General features: G+C 35.3%; 1 protein-coding gene across 11 annotated transcripts; it reads right to left on the bottom strand.

Annotated features, from left to right (window-relative positions):
• Positions 1,520-10,723, bottom strand: LOC107647437 (protein DGS1, mitochondrial). 11 transcript variants are annotated; one of them, XM_021104908.1, is made up of 10 exons: positions 10,191-10,720; positions 7,532-9,262; positions 6,946-7,041; positions 6,328-6,373; positions 5,621-5,677; positions 5,305-5,532; positions 4,832-4,921; positions 3,485-3,557; positions 3,372-3,406; positions 3,258-3,296 (listed from the first exon to the last, which is right to left on the bottom strand). In XM_021104908.1, the coding sequence occupies exons 6-10, from the start codon at positions 5,346-5,348 to the stop codon at positions 3,272-3,274; spliced, it is 267 nt and encodes an 88-aa protein (XP_020960567.1). In that variant the 5' UTR covers positions 5,349-5,532; positions 5,621-5,677; positions 6,328-6,373; positions 6,946-7,041; positions 7,532-9,262; positions 10,191-10,720; the 3' UTR covers positions 3,258-3,271. The 11 variants fall into 11 exon arrangements, 6 of the variants coding, with proteins under 6 accessions (XP_020960563.1, XP_020960567.1, XP_020960566.1 ...); XR_002349329.1 differs by lacking the exon at positions 3,372-3,406 and having other exon boundaries at positions 3,213-3,296; positions 7,538-9,262; positions 10,191-10,723; XR_002349328.1 differs by lacking the exon at positions 3,372-3,406 and having other exon boundaries at positions 3,214-3,296; positions 6,946-9,262; positions 10,191-10,723.

The raw sequence follows: 12,683 nt of genomic DNA, 5'->3' as shown, positions 1-12,683 counted from the left end.
CATAAATGGGTGTACATCTATCATATATACACACAAAAGATAATAGAAAAGTAAAAAAGGAACAAAACATAATACTAATTTTTGTTTAGATATTTTATACTCATTTAGAATATGTTTACAGGTTTAGTTTAATGCGGATACTCCTATAAAATTACTGTAAAACATTTTTTTAAGGATGCTTAGGTGTCAAATTATGATTGGATGTATTTAATAAATCGGTTTAATAGTTAAAAGATTAAAAAAAAAATCGGTCTTTATAATAATATCAATAAATCTAATTATTCAGACCATAACCATCAGATTCGGTTCAATTCGGCCCGTTTACATAATCGGACTGGGTCATTTTTTTTCTTTCTTTTAACTTGCAAGAACGACGTCGTTCAACAATCCTAAGTCTCCTCCCTCAACGTTAAGCTCGAACTCTGTGGCTCACTGCGTGTTCTCCCGCCCAAGCTCTCTCCCTCTCTCGGCTCTGGTCTCTCTTACTGTCTCTGGTGTCGCACTCAAGCTCATCATCGCTCTTTTAGCTCCGATATCTCTCACTGTCTCCGATCTAGCACTCAGTCGCGATCGTGCGCCATTCCTGCCCTCGTCGTCGCTGGCGGCAGACGCAGCAGATCCCGAGATTTGTCTTCGTTGCTCCCTGTCTCGTCACCGTCTCACAGTCAGTCCCACGCCTTCATTCCGCTCGCAGTCATCTCGGCCCCCTTTCGCCACAATTCCTCTTGGTATATTACAGTTCCTCCATAACTTGGTTTTATAATTTATCAATTTCTGCTTTAAGGTTTGATGGTCTTGGTATGGTTACTTCTAGAGATCCTTTAGTTGGGGCTTGTCATTTTATTTTGAGAGTTAGGGATAGATTCTAATTTATCTGCTTCTCATATAACAATATATAAATATCATATGTGCGTTCTGCCGGTAACTGTAATCATTCAATGAATTTTTTAAGTAATGTCTGAATTTAGAGATTTCATAATCGGAGTTTTGATGGATGATGGATATAAAAGTTAAAGTAGAATTAGCTGATGTAATTTGTGTAAGCAATTAGAAACATACCAAAAAGCATTCTTGGCCTGCAGCTCACCATATATGATTCACTCAATGTATATTTAAAATCATGCCAAATATACAATACATGAATACATAAAATTTTGTTAGTTCCCACATACTGGTTTCAAGAATCATATAAACGAGTAAGAAACTTTTAGAAAATCTGTCTAGAGTGTAATCAAAGCAACTCCACCATTTTGATGAAGTTGCAGTGTGTTAAAATCTATATCAACTGGTTCAATTAAACTAGAAATTAGATTTTAGACCAAGTGGGGAATTAATGCTTTCCTTTTTCCATTTTATTGTACATTAAACAATGATGATAATGCTAGAACATTTTATAACACCATCACTATCAAAATGTCACACTTCTAGCTGCGCCACTCTGATAGCAAGAAGTATTACGATGACTTCATATACTTAATAATAGAATAAGAGCCTTTGACTCGAAATCTATAGTTGTTTTCTTTGAAAAGCCAAAAAAATACTTTAAATAACACAAACCAGTATATACATATATACAAAAGATCTTACATAAGTAGCTAAGGAATATAATATACATAAATCATTACAATTCCTATCCATCTTACAAATTATAATATTGATGGTGAGGAAAAAATAAAGAATAACTAAAACAACAACATCAAATAAGCAAAACGCAGTAAAACTCTTCGTGAGCCTCGTCATCTGTCTCCTGAAAAGATAAAGCTGTAGGGGGGTGAGAACCTAACCACACGGTCTCACGACGGAGTTTTAGAATTATCATAAGAAGATATTTAATAAGAAAATCATTTTCAATCTCAGTGATTATCGTTGTCTTATGAATCCTTTGAAAACCGATGGTTTAACCATAAAAAAATTCAAAACATTTTAAAAAGAAATCAGTTAATTAACCAGAAATCCAAACTCCCTTTTTAGATAAAAGAATCTTAAAAGTTTTCTAAAAGTATGAATGATCAACATGTTCCAATCATAGGTTCATTAAGTCTATGATGAACCAACTTGATATTTCATACTTTACTAAACCACAACACAAACCAAACACGGCCTTCAGCCCATCACATAATCAATCATGGCTTCAAGAACAAACAGCTCAATCAACATCTAATTCACCACAACCCAACCAATTTTAATCACAAACACAAATAATAAGGTTCAAACACAATCAAGAGCAGTTACGTCAAGTATAGCAATTAGCAATTAAACATGATTATTCATATAGGCAAACCAATTCCAATATGCACACCCAAACAATGTCACATAGATACATATGATGAATGCATGCCCTATGGCTAATGAGCTCATCTGTCGGTTATACAGCCAATCGAACATGTCCTGGTAGCTAACCATTGGACAGTCCCTCTGTGCATGCATCTCCAAGCTAAAAAATAATATCCATGGAGTCAAACTCCAAGCTCAATAATATTCCATGGAGTCAAACTCCAAGCTCAAATTTAATATAATATTCAAAATCCATATATACATGCATGCCCATGGGAGAATCCGGGAAGTAAAAGTACCCGGTCACATCTTGCGATAGAGGGTCAACAGAGTATCAAATCTCAACCTGGAGCAAGTGGTGGCAAGCCACTGCGTCTACCCAGGGAAACTCGTGTCTCGGATAATTCAAATTCATAAGCCATATGAATAATTCAATCATAATTCGTCAATATCCACATCATTCTCAATCTCATCTCATTCATCATCATACCTCAATCATACTCAATCATTATTCTTCATTATCACACCTCCCATTCCGTTCATCAATAATTCTAATTCAAAACATAATTCATTCTTTTCTAAATAAATCAAACTTAAAACATATAATCCTTAAAATAATTTTTTTTAAATAATAACTTCAAACGAAGCTTTCCGATTTTATAAAAATTTCAACAGCATCTCTAAAAGTCGGACTCTGCCACCCATCCAAATATTCCTCAAACCTTACTCAACCATTTCAAAATCTCAATTATTTAAACTAAGTCATATAAAATTCTTATTCTTTTATAACTACTAAACTTTATAGTATAAATATAGAAAATTATTCAATAATTATAAAATTAAGTAAAATTTCTATTTTAATTATGAAAATTTGATTTAATTACTTTTAATAAAATAATCTATAAAAATAAAGTCTTTAATGAATAAATAAATTAAAATTAGTTCATAATAAAATTTTTCTAAAAATTATAGGTCTTACACATTTTACTATCAAAATTCATTGGTCCAGCTCCAGCATTGCCCTAGTCAAAATATCATTTTTATCAACTAAAACAATGAGAAGTACTCACTTAAATGTTTGGATTTGTAAAACTCACGTTTCAATATCCAATTTAAGCTTCTGAATATGTAACTACAAATAATGAAATTAATTATCAACAACTACTAAAATATACATTGCATCTAATACATAAATAGTAAACTACACTACCTGAATAAGCAGAGCCTCTGCCAACTTTCCACCTATAAAGTTTTGAATAGGGTGCCTGATTTCCTTTTCATACCTACATTTATAAATGCAAATATTAAACCATGATACTTAAGTAAAAAATACTACAAAAACAAAGTGATCACTACTAAACTAATCATCGTCGTTATTATTTATAATCTATTTCAATCTTTCATGATAACAGATAAGATTTAAGAGATTTTTAATGCAAATAACTTATAAATATCTTTGTCCTCTTGTTAAATCAAAATTTAACAGTAACTCTGTATACTTTCAAACATTGGGAATCTATATAAAAATAAAAATAAAAAATCATATATAAAAAAAACCAGGGTAGATTATTCTAAACTGGTATATCTCAAAGCAGAAGTTTAAACAGAAACAGCACAATGCTTAAAATTATTTTCCTATGCGAAGTCATATATTTTTCTGACTATTAATATACAGTTATTTAATCTAGAATAGCTTACAATGAAAATGTAAATTAGTTAGTTTTTTTTGTTTTGGCATATTTTACTTTGGCAAGTTGTAACTAATAGTTAGTTGTGTTATTTGTAGAAGTGATGAGCTGACTCAGCATCAGGTTAGATAGTCCCTTTAGCATTGCTAACGAAGTTAATTAGCTATTAGTGAGCGCTATATATAGATGTAGCTAGGATTATGGTATAGTGACTTTTCTTTCTATTTTTCTGTATAATGAGAAGTATATTTTCTCACTCGTACTCCCATCACATATTCTTCTCTCAATTCTGATCTTGAGCACGATTTTCACAGCTTACTTAAAACCATAAGTCAGAAACACGTTAGCAGAAGATATAACAATACAGCCATTATGTGCCCAGGAAAAATGATATAGCCATTTAATCAAATACCAGATCAATTGTTCTTCATAAAAGCACTTATACCCTTCATTGTAAAACAGTCTAAGTGAAAAATCAAAGAGATGGAGACCAAAACAGTGCCTTCACTCCTCAAACCCCAAAGGGATAGAGTTGGAAATCCATTTCAGTAGGTATTAACCAAAGAGAAATAGAACTTCTTTTTAGATATAATGAACCGTACACCTCTAGTTATAAAGACGATGCACTTTTTATTTCCTTGGGGTAAGAGAATAATTATAATGACAGGAAGAAAGAACCTATAAAAGATTAGTCATAAAAGGATAGGAGATCCTCTGTACAAGAACCAAAAAACTTGCATCCTTGCACATGGCAAATCATATATCTCTTTCATAGTTCACAAAAACCTTACCATTATATTACGACCATATTTTGAGATAGTTCTAAATGTGACATATTCCAATTATAGGAAAGGAAACACCTATGTTACCTAGACATGACTATCTCGAGCATTTCCTGATCTGAAGCATTCTTTGAAAACTTCTGACCCTTTGCCCTCTCGCTGAAAGCCAACAACATTCTGTGCAAAAAGTTTAAAGAAAGTTGCTAAGATAGCAATATCCAAGCAGAATGTTGGTAACAAACACTAAATAGATTTACAGTGACGATACAAAATAAAGCTTAGCTGAGAGTAGATTGAGTCACTAAACCATCAGGATTAGAAAAATTATCAGCCTACATTCACTGGTGTAAATTTTAATAAGAAACTGAAATTTTATATTCATTGATGCATTGTTTTTCTTTTATAAATATTGTATACAGAGCATCAACATAAAAAATAGTAAACAATCTATTCGGGTAATTACCCGCCCCGAGCGGGTAGGGGCGGGGTGGGTACCCGCGGGTTCGGATAGTGTTGCCACCCCTAATAGAAAATGAGGGACAATGTGTGTAACCAACAACCTATGCAGTTTGTCAGAAGTCAACTCCAGCTCTGCAAGGTCCATAATACTCAGCTTCTTGAATCTCTCGAATAGATCATCTTTGATGGACAAAATCGGGATAACTCTCCAAAGCCAAAAACACCCAAATTGACGAGGTCACAAGCCTCCAATATCGAAACTTTAGCACCCAAGGCTCAAACAAGCTTCCAATCTCTTCAAATGAGTTCCAATCTCACATATACACTACCTAACATATATTATCACATTTATATACTAAATATCAATACCCAACACATATACTCAAGGGATTTACTAAGTTTTGGGGGATTTCTTACCTTCACCATGTCTCAAGCTAACAAAACTCCGCTAATTTCTCAAGCTAATCGGATCCTCTATGACATCAAAATTCAAAGATCTCAATACCTCATAACATGCAAATTTTTGAAATTGGAGGAGGAAAAATTGGAAATAAAAACGTGGCTTCCTTACCTAATGGAGTACTAGATTTTGTAGAGATCGTTACTACGGACGCGTGGCCGCAAACGATGTGGCGATCGTAGAGTTGGACCTTAGGCCTAATACGGGCCCGATTCATCCGGTTTGGCTCATTCGGTCTAATCTTGGGTCAAATTCTTTAAAATTAGTGTCAAAATTGTTATTTTAATTAGCTCTATCTTTTTAAATTATAAAATTCATATTTTCAATTTCTTTTATTAAAATTTAATTTATTGATTAATCATCTACTAATTTTGTGAGTTTTACAGTACAGACAATCATGGTTATGCTACACTAATCCAAATTTTATAATTTTGCAAGCATAATAAATAAATACTGTGAAAATAATTCTTACATCACCAACTATTGACTTGTCGGGCATAATAGTCAAAAGAGTCTTGCGTGTGCTAAGACAATGATCGTTTGGAACAAGAATTTCCATAAAATCATAAAACCAGAATATTATACTACGGATTTAGAAAAGGTTAAAAAAATAATTACATGACAAATTAGCAATTAAAATGAGAAATGGGTTATTTTTACTTACTCTAGATCCAAATTGTTTCCAAAGATGTAAGCAGCAATGACCAGTTCTTTATCAAAAAATTTCATCTCTTTAGTTAGTCGAAATAAAAGATCCAAACACTATAAAAATAATGTCAACATAAAAAGAAGTTCGGTACTCATTCATTTTGCATCAACACAAAGTTCGAAAAAAAAAGCGAAATAAAAAAATAATATAAATAATTTAACGACTAGAATCTATAGTTTTTAGATCACATGAAAACAAGGCAAGTGTTTTAAACAATAGTAAAAATATTTATAAGTTACTAACTAAAGCCACACTCACATCACTAATAGAAATACTAAAGTTGCATTTTGATAAAATATGATTTTTTTACCAACTTAATTACTAAGCATCTTTACATGCCATTTGTTTAATCTTCCATGTATTTTAAAAAGTTGAAATGTGTCCTACACGTTAGTGTACAAGATATAGATTTGTGAATATGTCTATTTCATAACCGAGGATGAAAAAGCACAATATTATAGCGTTAATTATTTATTCAAAGTATACACACAAAATCAGCCAGATACTTTTTCTACGTATAAAAAATAAAAAAAATTCCTAACATTAACGTTATCCTAAAAGTTAAGCACTTACATGTGGCATGTCATCTCCGTCCATATTTGGATTGTAATTATTGTAGTAAAGCCATGGACGACCCGAAGAAAGCTTCTCCCCAAAATGCAATTCTTTCTGCAAATCCAAAAAATACGATAATTATTTTAAGCATTGATGTTACTTATTTGTCAATACAATTCTCTCAACCGATAAGCTTTCCACCACATCAATAAATCAAATTCCCATATTAGCAATTGAAATTTAACTCCCTAGTATTAATCAGGATTCTAATCAGCCTTCCAATGTCACTAACAGGTACAATATGCTGACAAAAAAATTTGGTACTCACAAGCCTAAAGCTTTCAATAGTGAAGCTCAGACCTCATATCTAGTAGGAAAGAGAGGAGAAGTTGAGGAACATATTTTATTTTATGACTTAACATTAATATTACAATATGTGAGAATACTAAAAAGTTCTTCACCCCTAAATCGGGACAGTGGCAAATCCAATGGCTGAAGAATGCTGTGCTTTGTGAACTATAACATCATATATTGTGTATTAATTTGATCAAATGCTATCTTAGTAGTATTTAATAGTTGTTATTTAAAAATAAAAACATAAAACCTTAACTTCGGAGACCGGTAGTCCACGCTTTCTTCCCTTGCACCTCGGAGTCCTCTTCTTCGTGACTGGTTCGTCACTCATTGAGGGGTTGGCGTCAAGTATGCGTTTCAAAGTATCCGACGGTGGTGTAACAACTGGAGCAGTATTCAAAAACTTTACACCATCACTCACTTTTTGATGAGGAACCAACCGTTTTCACAAACTCTGGGAGAACTGTTGTTATCCCTTGCACAACAGCTTCGCGAATCATCGTCTATAGTGCCTCGACAACACCCTTTTCAAGCTTCAAGATGCCATAAAATAAGACGCGTTACTAAATAATAAGGTAACATCACAGAAAATATAAACATCACAAAAGATAACTAAAGACATGTTAAAAAGGCATTCCAATAAAGTAAGGCATCTTCGGGTATTATAGCCAAAAAATAGATTACTTTCTCGTCCAAGGCAGAGAAGTTCATGTTCGATTCTCCCTTAGAAGTTACAGAGGCATCCGGTGTGTATTGCTCAAGTCATATTCTTAGATACTACTAAGATATAAACATGCAAACTTATATTCTTAGATTAACAAGTCAGCTTGAAACATGCAAGCTTATATTCTTGGATTAACAAATCATCTTGAAACATGCAAATACGCTACATGTAAGAATGCAAGATCACCGCAAGAAAGAATGCAAGAATTTTTGCATCCACCACTAAGCTGTTTTTGTTATACTTGCTATATATACCCAATGCTCCATACACCATCAAAGTGAAAAGTGTGTGCATTGGACATATATGTAGTCATTGTTAAGCACAATAAAACAGAAGGCCACAAAAAATTAAGCCGCCACATCATCTGTTTGAAGTCTAATGAGTTCAAAACTTGTTTTATGAACAAAGAGTAGCAAGTTAAGGATACAGAATAGACACCACATATATATCACCCGAGCAAAGCGAGCAAGGCTGAAATCTTTTCTAGCATAATAATATGAGAAGTTTCCAAATCCAGTCATCCAAACATATGCAGCAATACAAACACATATTGCATTGTATATCTCTGTCGCGGCAAAATAATGATACATGAGAAAGAGGACCTGGACAAATGGAATATGATCACAGCCGCAGTTAAAAATTAGACTGTGCATGAAGATATTCACTGAATTATGGAATATTTGAAGTAATACGCATATGCATTATGTTAAGCTAAATCCAATTTGAGATGCATCTCTTAATGTCTTATACATCTAGACTACATTTTTGAGCTAATCAGATTTCAGTTTCATCATGAGAATAACCAATAGCTTTAATTTCCATTTTCCTGTTGTTAACCTTTTAATATTATAATTCATGACAGGCCTCAAAGCATCTATGACCGAGTGACGTGAAATTTTATTCTAGCTACCCAGTTCTATATAAAGTTCAGTACAAGCTAAGGTGAGCCTATTCAATGCCCACACTCCACGCTATGATATGTACTACAATCAATGTACTAAAATATGTAAGGCATCCAAATTGAAACCTACATGCATCCATCCTTTCCAATAACCGAAGAAGCCAAGAACACAAAATAGGTCCGAGCAGAGAACATACCTGTCTGCAAATAAGCAGAGAACATACCCGTCAAAAGAGCATCACCTTCAATGAATAGAAAATCATTTCCAGACCTCATCAACAATATCATTGCCAATCCCCGACACAGAAAATAGAGCCAACCGATCTTTATATGCATTGGCAGCTACAAAAGAACCACTGCAAAAAGTCAAACATGAGTATTGGAAATACTCGCAATAGTTTACACACTTTGCATTTGTCCATTTTAACACAGTGCATTATATTTTGAAAGCACATTATTATCCAGATTCCAGATAACTAGAAAACTATATGTCCATTCTATTAATAACAGAGATCACTTATAGTTAGTCAGAGAAACCTATATGACCCTTAGCAGGTTGAGACGTAAATAAAAATTGGGTTACTATTTCACGATTCATCAGGTTTCTTATATCTTTTCTGCTATGGAAGAGTTTGTCTTCCTCAACCTCTAGCAATTTTCTCAACTATTTTTCTTCATTCACAAAATTATATTCATCAATATAACTATGGTGTATCTAATGTATTGGATATGACTGAGAATAAAACTAGCACATACAGCTAGCTAGTAACTTGCAATTCTATCATGCTCTGCCTCTCTCCACAAGTGTTTTTTCTACTTGTCTTTATAGCTTTACATTTATGTCTTATGTTGATTATGGAGGCAGCAGCTTATTGATGCTCCAAGCATTGCTATAAATCTATACACAAGTTTAATGTTGAAGCATAAATGTTAGGTGAGACTCATAAATTATTATATATATTCAAACATGTCAGATTATATATTAAATTTACGTTTGTGTGAAAATTTTCTATTATAAAATGGTTCGTATTTTGATTTCTTGTGCTAATAATGTGCTAAAAATGACTTGTTGATATCTGTTGCTTCTATTACTAATTCAAACCAACTTATGCCGTCCATCAGTAATTACCAGATGCAGAAGAATGACTAAAGTTTTTCAACCAACCCCCAGTGTCATGATTTCAAACCCAAATACTTAATTAGTAATTACTAATTCACACGTGACCTAAATGTGATTTCAAAATACAGAGATGCTTCCTACAACACTGACTATTAAAGTATTACCTGTCTATCGATAGGCTTGGATTCAGGCTTTGCAGCCAAATTCCCACTCTTTGGAGGTACTTGCAATACCAGCTGTGGTTCCAGCAACAATGTTGCTTTCTTGATCAATCTTATCTGCTCCTCTGAAGGTAGCTCCATTTTGAAATTGTCAAGGGAGACATGCTCATCTCTATTTGGTTCCAACAATCAGCTTCATGACTAGCTACTTTTGCCGCCGGCGACGACCAGCTCAGAGAAGGCGTGCGAGCGCGACTGAGTGCGAGACGGTGACTACTGACGACACGGAAGTGACGAGAACCTTGGGTGCGAGACCAGAGACGAGAGAGGAAGAGAGCTTGAGATTTCTCGAGCTTTAGTGAGCAAGGGAGAGGCTAGTGAGAGGAAGAGACGCTAGGGCTAGGTTTTTTTCTTTTTCGGGTAAGCTTGAGAGATTAGTGAGAGGTTGGGCTTCGGTTTGGGATTGGGCAGGGGTTTTTTTAGGGACCTAATTGTATTTTTAAATTTTTAGGGATTTAAATGTTCGCAAAATAAAAGTCAGGGATATATTTGTCTTTTTATAAAAAATTTAAACATGATTTGGTTTAAATTGTGTAAATCAATCGGATCAAATCGAGTCTAATAATTATATGGGACAATTGGGTTTTTTATTGTTACTGTTACGATGGGTAACCGGAGATTATTGGGCTGGACTCACTGGGTTGGCCCAATCGTCTATGGAAGAAAGCCTTCGAGCGGATAAGCGTCTTTAGGGCCTCCGTCCGACTTGTGAATACGAGTGAATGGGGGTGGTACCTGCAAAGACACTCCGATGCCTAAGTCAGCAAGGGCGTGAACAAGTCTAGAGAGTATTGAGACTTAGAGATACCTGAGGAGTGTCAGTGTATTTATAGCAGGGAGCCAATAACCACCGTTGAAGTAGTTCCACCTTTTAAGGTGGATAACCGTCCCTTTATCTTAGGGAAGTTGGGATATGGCTCCTGGAAGTGGGTTGAGAGATCTTAGGGGCAGTTACTCATTTGAGTGAGTGTTTATCTGCCAGCTAATCTTCGTCCCCGACTTCTTTAGAGCAAGTCGTAGTGAGAACCGACTTCTTTAGGGGAAGGTCGGTGTGGGGTGAGGCTCAATCCTTTGGACTGGGTCTTTTCGTTTGGACCTGGGCCTTAGTGTTGGGTCAGGGTATGAACAGTGCCCCTACTCAAGCCCAATTTCTTTTTAAGACTTGGGTTCGAGTATTCTACTCGGGGTCGTAGCCGACTTGTGAGGGAACCGACGTGATTATTCGGAACCGACGTGACTTTTGTGACTTTTGATTTTCACTCATTAATGACCGCTTTCTGTTTTTACCATTATGCCCCTAACGTGTCTATAAATACTTTCCCTCTCTCTCGTTGTTTCGTTTCTGCGATTTTTCAAATTTCCTTCTCATCTGTTCGTGGGGAATTCTTCATTTGAAGGCTTTCATCTTCCTCTACTTTTTTCTCAGGTAAAGGTTAGTTTTTTCTCCTCTTCTCTTTTATGCAGTGCTTCTGTTTGCATTCTTTTACTTTTTTGGAGAGAGGAGTTGGTTTGTAGGTTTCAGTTTGATTCCATGCCCCCCTTAGAGACCCTGTTCTTGATCTTTTTCTTTTTCCTTTGTAGGTTTTCGTCAACCTTTAGGAAACAATGTCTTCTGTAGAAATTCTTGCTCAGTGGGTTGACGTCACGGTCCTAGGGGAGGAACCTATGGTCGACACCGATTTTTATCACCAACCTCCGCACTCATCATAGACTATGTATCTCTGATGAGGATGAGCCGAAGTATGAATTGGTGGTCCCGGGTCCGGAAGACCGGGTTTATTTCGGGAGGGCTTCTGAAGTAGCCCCTCATTTCTTTTATATGTATGAGAGTATGATCACCCGCCTGGGCATTTTTCTCCCTTTTTCTGATTTTGAGGTTGCCGTTCTACGCCACTACCGAGTTGCTCCTACCCAGCTTCACCCCAACTCTTGGGGTTTTCTGAAAATCTACCAGTTCATTAGCCATGCTTTAGACTTTCCGACGTCCCTGAGGATTTTCTTTTTTCTCTTTCACATGACTACGCCGTTCAGTGGACAAAATAATAAGCAACAATGGGTGTCTTTCCGAGCTATACAAGGTCGGAGAGTCTTCACCCTTTTTGATGAATCCTTCCATGACTTCAAAAATTATTTTTTCAAAGTTCAAGCTGTAGAGGGTCACCACCCCTTCTTCTTAAACGAGAGTTCTTCCCCTCCCTTTCCTCTGTACTGGCTAGAGGCTTTCCCCTGTGAGAAATATGGTTTGGATGCTCTGGATGAGGTGGAGGCAGCCATTGTGGGGTTCCTCCGAGAAGTGTGGGGGAGGGCCCCATATCTGGATACCAAAAAATTTCTCCAGGGGTCGCCGACCTTTGTCCAGACACAACTAGGTAGCTTTTATTTATTCACTTTGTTTCCGACTTGTTTTTACCGACTTGTTTTGCTGACTTTTTGGCT

This window comes from Arachis ipaensis, chromosome B06 (assembly GCF_000816755.2).
Source record: "Arachis ipaensis cultivar K30076 chromosome B06, Araip1.1, whole genome shotgun sequence".
Classification (NCBI taxonomy): domain Eukaryota; kingdom Viridiplantae; phylum Streptophyta; class Magnoliopsida; order Fabales; family Fabaceae; genus Arachis; species Arachis ipaensis.
This window is presented reverse-complemented; position numbering and strand designations above follow the sequence as displayed.

What these genes read in the sequence shown, in the direction of transcription:
- LOC107647437 (XM_021104904.1), bottom strand. Translation starts at nt 5,348, where the DNA reads ATGGACCTTGCAGAGCTGGAGTTGACTTCTGACAAACTGCATAG. An exon ending in ACTTCTGACAAACTGCATAG is followed by an intron (nt 4,922 to 5,304) that starts GTTGTTGGTTAC and finishes CTTTTTGCACAG; the next exon opens with AATGTTGTTGGCTTTCAGCG. An exon ending in CAGAGGCTCTGCTTATTCAG is followed by an intron (nt 1,762 to 3,484) that starts GTAGTGTAGTTT and finishes ACCCCCCTACAG; the next exon opens with CTTTATCTTTTCAGGAGACA.